General features: G+C 51.3%; 1 protein-coding gene across 1 annotated transcript in view; it reads left to right on the top strand.

The window, feature by feature from the left end:
* Window positions 1-2534: 2534 nt before the first annotated feature.
* brsk2b (BR serine/threonine kinase 2b) overlaps window positions 2535-10000 on the top strand; it is a 122699-nt gene continuing 115233 nt past the window's right edge. The window contains exon 1 of the mRNA XM_056607795.1: window positions 2535-2914. Coding sequence (XP_056463770.1) covers window positions 2824-2914 — 91 coding nt within the window. The 5' untranslated portion in view covers window positions 2535-2823. The remainder of the gene's footprint in view (window positions 2915-10000) is intronic.

The following is a 10000-nucleotide window of genomic DNA, read 5'->3' as shown; positions in this document are numbered from 1 at the left end:
AGTCCATATTGCAGATGAGAAGAAAAACAAATCAAGCCATATTTTAACTCTCAACCACGCAATGTCTTTATCGAAGCAATGTCATTAAAATGATCAAATCTTGAGTATGTGCCTGTTTACCTGTTATCTAACAGAGGATTTGAGGTCTTTTAGGGATTATATGAAAGCACTGAGAGAGTTTTGTGTGAGTTTATGCGTTTGTGTGCCTTTGCTTATGATAATGTGTGTTTGTGACGTGTATGTGTGCGTGCATGTGTTTGGGTGTTTGTGTTTGTGACAATGTGTGCTAGACGTGTTTGTGCGTGTGTGTGTGTGCGCATGTTTGTGTGTTTGCGTGTGTGTGCCCGTGTTTGTGTGTGTGTATGTGTGTGCACGTGTTAGTGTGGGACTTGGGTGGGTGTGAACTGTGTGGGTGTGTGCATGCGTACATGTGCGTGTCGATTTAATAGCAGAAACAGAGATTTGCTCTATTTGTCTTTGATGATAATGGCTTTCTCAGACACAACTCATTATCTTGGTGTGTATGTGTGTGTGTGGGGGGGTATTGTTTGCTGGCATTTCAGATTGGAAAATTGAGGGTAGGAGACAAAGAAAAGACTGTACTGTTGAATGAGAAAGGCAGGGAACTGTTGAAGATCTAAATATGTAATCACTTATAAAAGCAACCCGTATTTCTGTGTCCTGGACGGTGACAGTGGCATCACTGAACAGGAAATGTTGTGGTTCCAAGGAACAGTAGGTAATCAACACATTTTTCCTCGCAGGTCAGAACTCGCCCAGTGCTTTCACAGTGGCCGGAGACTACAGTCTGCGGACTGTGATGAAGCCAGAGGGATGGACACAGACGAAATGATTACATAAAATACTTTCTTCTTCTTCTCACACTAGTGCTTTGTCTCCGCTGCTGTCAAATGACATCAGTGATGTGGGGGAGGGTGTGTGTGTGTGTGCATGAACGTGTGTGTGTGTGTGTGTGTGTGTGTGTGTGTGTATATGTGTGTGTGCGTGTGTGTGTGTGTGTGTGTGTGTGTGTGTGTGTGTGTGTGTGTGTGTGTGCATGTGTGTGTGTGTGTGTGTGTGTGCGTGCGTGTGTGTGTGTGTGTGTGTGTGTGTGTGCCGGCCAGCAGAGACCGTAGGACTGCTGCTCTGCCGCTGTTGCTGCTGGACACGGACGGACGGTTTCAACATGCACGGTCGGTGACATAACTTTTCAGACCCCCCCCCCCCAAAAAAAAACATGGCCAACACATGACGGCTAACATGAGGTCACAGCTCACCAGGATGGGGGGCATTATTGATAGACATTAGGGTGTGTGTGCGTGTGTGTGTGCGTGTGTGTGTGCGTGTGTGTGTGCGCTTGTGAGTGTGTGTGTGTGCATGTGTATTTGTACGTGTGCGCTTGTACTTGCTTGCATGCGTGTGTGTGTTTCTGTGTGTGTGTGCGTGCGTGCGTGTGTGTTTGTGCGTGCGCGCCAATGCGTGTGTGCATGTGTGTGTGTGCGTGTGCGTGCGTGCGTGTGTGTGTGGGAGGGTTCTATTAATTGATAGGAAGTGCTTTCAGCGAGTAGCCGGCCCTTCTCACAGCGGCCTCCCCCCGCCAAAGCGAGGCCCCTCTCCCTTTGTTACCGGGACCAGGGCTGGGTGGGAAGGAGTGGGGTGGGGGAGGGAGGGGGTAGCGTGTGGGGGCCCATCTGCCACCGAGCGGGTGGGGTCAGGGGCCTTTGTTGTGGAGGAGTGATGAGAGGGGGGCGGGGGCGGGGGCTGTCGTCGGCGGCGGGGCAGAGGAGAGACCAACCGCTGGTTTAATCAAGTCAAAGTGCCCCGGCGTGGAACCCTGGTGTGGGCTAGACCCGCTCACGCACAACAAGCTCATCCTCAGCCCTAACACCCCCCCCACCCCCCCCCCCCCCCACCCCCCCCCCCCCCCCCCCCCCCGGACTAGACACCACTCACGCAGACACAGACACACGCACACACGCACGCACACACCCACGCACACACCCACACACGCACGCACACACGCAAACACACACATAAACAAACACACACATAAGCACGTACCCACACACATAAAGACACACACACACACACAAATATGGGATAAATATATACACACACACGAACACGAACACACATACATACATAAACATAAACACACACGTACATACAAAATCTGAATGACTTAACGATTGCTAACGTTTATCCTGAACTATATAATTAAAGTGATTTGATTTTGTCAAGCTAAAACTTTAATTGCTTATAACTATAAGCAAAGTATTTGTGTATTTTCGTACGTGTGTGTGCGTGTGTGTGTGCGTGTGTGTGTTTGTGTGTCTGTGTGTGTGGGAGTGTGTGTGTGTTTTAGGGGGTGGGGGGTGGGGGGGGCAAGTTATCCCTGATATTCCTTCATTTCTCACTCTCACCTCGACCTCAATTTAATAATCGTCAGAGCCTGCCGCTCTGCGCATGCGTGTTGCTACAGAGGCTCCGTTCACGCGTCAGTCAGAGTCAGCACTAAATGCTGTCCCATCCGATCTCGCCCAGAGGGCTTGTGTACACCGCATCTCCTCGCTTCTCTCAGGCGCCGACACGGGGAACAGAAAACCACCACCACCATGTCATCCAGGTGTAAAAAATCACTTTGAAGACCGACTGAAGGAAGGAACCGCCGCACATCACGTTGAGCGACATTTACGCGGAGCGACGGAAGAGACGCGCACTCACCGCGCCGCGCTGCTGGAATAACCATTTTAATTCCTCCAACGCGTCCTTTTCCCTTTTCCATCTCCTCTCAACCGAATCCCCTGCCCATTACGCGCAAAGATGACATCGTCAGGCAAGGACAACAGCGGTCATTACGCCAATTATGTTGGACCCTACCGCCTGGAGAAGACGCTCGGCAAAGGACAGACAGGTTAGTTCGTCGCTCCTCTACGCTGCCTCTGCGTCTCTATGTGGTTTGTACAGCGTCATTATCGCCATCAGCTCGCATAATCGCCTTGGTGTGGTGGTTTGGGTTGAGTTTGAAGCGCAACTCGCAGGCTGCACGGTCGTGTGTGCAGGCTGCAAGGTGGTGTGGTCATACCGTGGTTTGGGGAACCTGCAGGCTCAGAGATGCTCATTATAAAGGCGGTCTGTGTGTATGTATGTCAGGTATGCGGTGTTGCAGGACGCAGGGCGAACTGCGAGCGGGCTGAGCAAACGCTGGATGCTGCTGCTGGGATGAGTTAAATATGGGACTTAAAATCCCATCAGAAGACACTGTGATGGACAGTGTAACATAACATGTGATGTCGTGCGATGAGACCCTCATCTCAGGGGTGATGTGCGTGTCCGTGTTCGTGTTGCATCGATCTGTCACACGGTTGGACTATACAAGCTGTACTCTGCAGAACATGTAGGCTCGGCAAGCGATGATGTTTCATTACCAGCGCCAGGCTAATGGGTAATCGGGCTGTTTCCCCCCCAGCAAAAGGACGACGGCATTTTTGATCGTGTGTACGAGTGTGCATTTATTTATTCATGTTCGTCAAACGATGGGGGATGGCTGGACGGCTCCCTATTCTGTCATTGGCGCAGTCCACCTCTTTGGTGGTGCTTCCCCCTCAGCCTATCAGTTAGGGAACCTTGGCAGCCCCAGCTACAATGCGGAAGGCAGCAGCAGCCCAGCACTTTAAGCAGGACACCCCGAAATCAACCTCAGCATCTGGAACCATCTCTGATCTCTTAAGTAGGACCTAGCACATTGCTTTCCCTTGATTCTTAATCACACACACACACACACACACACACACACACACACACACACACACACACACACACACACACACACACACACACACACACACACACACACACACACACACACACACACACAGCGGTTATTCCTTGTCCAACTAACTAAAAAAAAGCCACCCTTAAAATGTCGACCAAGAATCCACACACTCCAACTCCCCAGCCCTCCCTTCCTCCCTCGGGACCCCTGCAGGTCTGACTGGCCCCGCGGGGCACACGTGCTGGCCCTGTGTCACTTGCCTCTCGTCACTCTGCCTCGGAGGCTTTCAGCGGCGGCTTTTAAACTATGACTCCCCTTGAAGAGACGGAGCGTTGCCTTAAAGTGGAAACCCGCCGCGAGCTCTGGCCGCCTCTTGGCCGCCTCTCACACTCTCCGCTGTCTCTCTCTGTGTGTGTGTGTGTGTGTCCACTTTTGTACATGCTGGTCCATCTACTTGAAGGAGGTGTGTGTGTGTGTGTGTGTGTGTGTGTGTGTGTGTGTGTGTGTGTGTGTGTGTGTGTGTGTGTGTGTGTCCACTTTTGTACATGCTGGTCCATCTACTTGAAGGAGGTGTGTGTGTGTGTGTGTGTGTGTGTGTGTGTGTGTGTGTGTGTGTGTGTGTGTGTGTGTGTGTGTGTGTGTGTGTGTGTGTGTGTGTGTGTGTGTGTGTGTGTGTGTGTGTGTGTGTGTGTGTGTGTGTGTGTGTTTGGGCCTGTTGATGGCTGTTATTATGAATCGATGGCCCCAGTGCTGCACTGGCAGAAAATAAAGGGAAGCCCATATGTCATTAGCCTCCTCCACAAGCTCAGGTTGCGAGAGAGAGCGCGCGCGAGAGAGAGAGCTTTTGTATGGGTGCCTTTGTGTACTTTATTACACATAATATTAGTGTGCGTCTGTGTGCCACTGCCTGTGTCTGTGTGTCTGCATATACACGAGAGAGAGTCTCAAAGACATCTATCAGAGAGTATAGCGTTTCAGTGTCAAAACGCGTTTGGTTGAATTAACAGACGACATATTTGCCACAAAGAGAAGCATAAATGGCCGAAGGGAGGTTTTTATATTTTGGGAATATTTACCCCACTCCGTCTGAGGAGAATACCGCGTTATGTTGCAGCGGGAGACTCTCGCCCCGCTAATGCTAAGGAACAATGGCTCTCTGCTGCACGGCGCTGGGAGAAGTTGAATGCAAAGAGGTGTCTGGCTGTGCTGACTCTGAACAATTAGTCAGTGTGTTATTCATGTGTGTGAGTGGGTGGGTGGGATCCAAGGGAGAGAGAGAGAGAGAGAGAGCGAGAGAGGGATTGAGGCCTCCCGCTTTTCCAGGCACGGACTTCCCAGGCACCGCTCGGCTCTCGAGTGCCAAGTGTTGGCCATCAGTCGGGATGGTTGTCATGGTTTCATCTCTCCCGCGACAATGGCTGTTGGATCAGAGGGAGGCTGCGCCCGCCACTGTAAAGTCTCGGATGTTTCTGTTTGTATATTTTTTAAACTCGGCGACACCGTTCCACTCCACTCTGATTAAATCCATGTCCCGTTCTCCGTTGCATCACACCGGTGTTTCTCCTCGTTCACCCCGAGCGCTCACGGCGGCTCAGCGAAGTCACTAACAGCTTGTCTCTCCCCGTCAGAACCTCCCCAGTGGAGGGGAATGACATCACCCACTTGATTTGTCCCCATCCTAGCGAGTGTGTGTGTGTGTGTGTGTGTGTGTGTGTGTGTGTGTGTGTGTGTGTGTGTGTGTGTGTGTGTGTGTGTGTGTGTGTGTGTGTGTGTGTGTGTGTGTGTGTGTGTGTGTGCGCGCGCGTTACCATGGCAGTGTCATTACGACGGTGTCATGTTATTGACGCGATACATCCTAAAGAGTGCGGTCCCTGGGCCCCCATAGAGCAGAATCGGGAGCCCGCGAGCAGATGAGAACGGGTACTGTATGAGGGGGGGGAGGGGGAGGGGGGAGAGGGGGGGGGATGGGGGGGGAGAAGCCCCCCATCCAGATGGCTGCCTTGAGGTGGCTGAAATACAGCTTCATTATCAGCAGGTTGCAGGTGGCAATGTAGCATCCCCACTTTGATGTGTGTGTGTGTGTGTGTGTGTGTGTGTGTGTGTGTGTGTGTGTGTGTGTGTGTGTGTGTGTGTGTGTGTGTGTGTGTGTGTGTGTGTGTGTGTGTGTGTGTGTGTGTGTGTGTGTGTGTGTGCGCGTGTGTGTGTGTGTCCAAACGCGGGCGTGTACACACCCACACACATGACCATATGGCGTTTATTATCGAAATGTACAATGCATTCACGGATGGTATAGAACTGGCTTATAAAGCTCCTGCTGGAACTGACGTGTTTTACCGCGTAAGGTGTCCAACATTAATATCTCTTAATGGATTTTTGTACGAATAATGTGCCTGTGCAAAATAAATGTTGAAATATACATTTGCATGAATGATAATGTGTGTCCGACCGGGCTTTTTTGTGCTGAAAACCTTTCATCACTCCATTTGGAGAAGAGTAAAGAGACCAATAAATGCCAGGAAAAAGTGCAATGCTGCACATTTATATTGTTACTCTTGTTTGTGTCTGGGAGGGCCGTAATTGTGTGCCCCCCCCCCCCCCCCCCATGCACAGTTTTCTCTAGAGTAATCTTTTGCTAGGATTCGTTTTTTAAAAGACACACAAGGAAAAATAGGAAACAGATAAACAGCCGAAGAGAAGGGTATCTCCTGCCGCTGGGAAACACCTTCCATCCTTCAGGGATGACTTCTCCGTGCAGGCAGTGGTGTAGCATCTCTCTCCCTCACTCCCTCTTGTCCTACTGCTCTTTTTCCCAATTCTGACTCCAATCTCCTTTCACTTCCCTTTCCTTCTCTTTGCCTCCCCCTCCAATCTCTTCTCCTTTCCCTCCCCCTCTTTCTCCCTCCCCCTCTGTCCCGCTCCCATCTATTTTCCCTTCCCTCCATTTCTATACAGCGCATCTTTTTGTCGCTCTCTCCTTTTCTCCCTGGCTCTGGATTCCCGGTTTCCATGGCAACCGGAGAAATGCTCTCTTCTGTGTCTGGTTGAAGATATGCACATTCTAGATATCGCTCTCGCTCTCGCTCTCTCCCCCTCTCTTTCTCTTTCTCTCTCTGATCTCTCTGCTCTTTCTCTTTCCCTCTCTCTCTCTCTCTCTCTCTCTCTCTCTCTCTCTCTCTCTCTCTCTCTCTCTTCCTCTCTCTCTCTCTCTCTTTTTCCCCCCCCCCTCTCTTTCTCTCTCCCCCTCTCTTCTCTCCCCTCTCCTCTTTCTCTTGGTCTCTGCTCTCTCTTTCTCTCTCCCCCCTCTCTTTCTCTCCCCTCTCTCTTTCTCTTGGTCTCTGCTCTCTCTTTCTCTCTCCCCCCTCTCTTTCTCTCCCCTCTCTCTCCTCTTGGTCTTCTGCTCTCTCTCTCTCTCTCTCCCCCTCTCTTTCTCTCCCCTCTCTCTTTCTCTTTGGTCTCTGCTCTCTCTTTCTCTCTCCCCCCTCTCTTTCTCTCCCCTCTCTCTTCCTCTTGGTCTCTGCTCTCTCTCCTCTTCTCTTCCTTCTATCCTCCCCCTCTCTTTCTCTCTCCCCTCTCTCTTTCTCTTGGTCTCTCGCTCTCTCTTTCTCTCTCCCCCTCTCTTTCCCCTCCCCTCTCTCTTCCTCTTGGTCTCTGCTCTCTCTTTCTCTCTCTCCTCTCTTTCTCTTTCTCCCTCTCTCTCTTCTCTGTGCAGTGCCTTGGGGCTCTGCCTGAGCTATTAAGCACTGGCTGAGAAACAAGCCCATCTCTCACCCCCCCCCCCTGCTTTCACTTTCAAACACCCTACACTCTGTTTACATTGCCCGCATGCTTATTGCAAAACCCATTCCTATTCCGGTGCGATTTCGTCGGAGGCACATTTGGAGGCCTAGCCTACCTGTTAGCCTCCTCTCCTCCCCTCTTCCCCCCATCCACTCGAATAGATAATTACAGTGCAAGCCGAATGGCTCTATCCCCCTCTGACTGGCAAGGCCTCTCTGTCGGTCCAATTATCCCCTACATGTCCTTTGTTGGCTCGTTTAAGAAGACACATCCATCATTAATGGATGGACGGCTTGAACGAGGAGGAGTTAAAAAGAAGAAGACACAAGAATGCAGCAGGAATGAAAATGAAAGCCAGAAATGTGGACGCGTCAGAAGGGAACAGGCCTTTCAATTGTGGCCCACTTCCTAGCGACCGCACTAGCGGAGGCTTAGCTCTGATGTCTGCCACTGGCGTCTATCAACGGTCGGCAGAGAGAACCTGCTGAATGGATGTAAACGTGTCCGCGCCATTACTCACCATCAAATGTGCTCTCCCTCCCCGTTCAGCATTAGTATCCAAGGAGAGGTGTTGCACACTTACCCGTTCTAACGTTCGCCTGTCAGCGGTTGGCTCGGCCCCGATTCTAACAGATGTTGCTCTCAGGAATGCCCAATGAATTAATGATGCAAGAAATGTAAGTAAGGGGAAAATATATATTTTTTATTTCAAGAGTGATATGAGGAGGAACACGAAAAAGGAGCTTTGATAGCGTGGGAACTGCCGGAACAGACGCTGTTTTATGACGCGTTGGGCTCTGAGAGAAGGAGCCTTTGGTTCTGGTTATCTCGGTTCGTGGCTCTTTCCGCTCCTTTCTCTCACTCGTACATCACACACACACACACACACACACACACACACACATACACACACACACACACACACACACACACACACACACACACACACACACACACACACACACACACACACACACACACACACACGCACACGCGCGCGCGCATGCACATGCACACACACGGCCCCCTGCGCATGTACACCCATTCAGAGCTCATTCATGTATTCGCCCGGAGCTTGCAGTCAGCGAGTCTCTAGTTAGTTGTGTTTTCATTCCTCTCCTCTTGCCTGTGGCTGTCAGTCACTCATTAACAAGTCCCAGTGCTAGTTAGAAACCTACTTGCTACTGAAATATTTAGCTGGTTCAGGATTGGAGTCTGCATTAGTATTTAGGGTTAGGACTTGGAGGTTGTTTTTTGGAAGAATTCTTCTTCTTTATTATTAGTCTTTATTGCCCTCGGTCCATTGCCATTAATTATCTAAGTACCTAAATGTTTTAGTGTTTCTTTTGAATAGTTAACCAAAGCCTTTAAGAGTGCTTACTTAAGCAATGCATTTAGTCATAAACGCTGCACTGAAACACAAACAAGAATGGCATTTGAATTTGATTGATTATGACCTGCTTCTCCTGCTTCCTACTGCTGCGCCAGTGTTTCCTTCACCTGCGGTCTGCAGGCATGTTGCAGGGTGAGCCTTCCTCATGCAGCCGGACCGTATGAGGATGTAGGAGCGATTACCCTGCTCTCGGGGGATTTCTTCTCTCCCAGCCCCATTATGCGTTGCGAGCCACGCGAGCACCCGAGCACCTCTCCTTGTGTTCCGAGCGCCATCCCCAGTCAATTATGTTTATTGTGCGGTAGCGAGAGCTTTAATCAACTCCTGTGGCGTGCCAACGCTCGCCGCCTTAATTGTTGCCTGAGCGCTGGCGAGAGAATACCGTGCACGTCTGCGTGCATGCGCGTAATAGTCGGATCGAATCGATACTCTCTTGTGCGTGCGTGTGCGTCTCTGTGCGTGTGTGTGTTCCTGTGTATGTGGAGATTGTTGGGATGGCGACCAGAGCGTCACGCCGTCGTCGTTGCGGTGGCGGTCCTCACAACATGTGTAGTAAGTGTGTGCGTGTCCATACGTTAATGACCTCTACGTACATCCGTGGGGGGGAGGGAGGGAGGGAGGGAGGCGAGGCCTGAATTCCCACAGGGCCGGTGGCAGCAACCCGGCATCTCTCTCTCTCTCTCTCTCTCTCTCTCTCTCTCTCTCTCTCTCTCTCTCTCTCTCTCTCTCTCTCTCTCTCTGTCTCTCTGTCCCTCTGTCCCTCTGTCTCTCTGTCTCTCTGTCTCTCTGTCTCTGCCACTCTCCCTCTCCCTCCCGACAATCCCCAGCCCTTATCGGCCCGAGTGGCGAGGCGGTTCCAGCAGAGAGATGCTGTGAGCTCACAGCCTGAGCCCCGCTGATACCCTTATCCCGGGATCTGGCCCTGGTGGACGCGGGCGTCCTTCAGTGTAGAGCGCCGCTGCCCTGCGCCCTCCCCACCACTAGGGCGGTGCTACAGGCAGCGCAGCAACCGTGTTCAGAGGCTGAGTGTGTTTTTATTGTTTATATTTACCAAC

The sequence above is a fragment of the Gadus chalcogrammus genome, chromosome 14 (assembly GCF_026213295.1).
Source record: "Gadus chalcogrammus isolate NIFS_2021 chromosome 14, NIFS_Gcha_1.0, whole genome shotgun sequence".
NCBI classification, from domain to species: Eukaryota; Metazoa; Chordata; class Actinopteri; order Gadiformes; family Gadidae; genus Gadus; species Gadus chalcogrammus.
The sequence above is the reverse complement of the archived record's forward strand: the minus strand, read 5'-3'. Positions and strand labels throughout refer to the sequence as shown.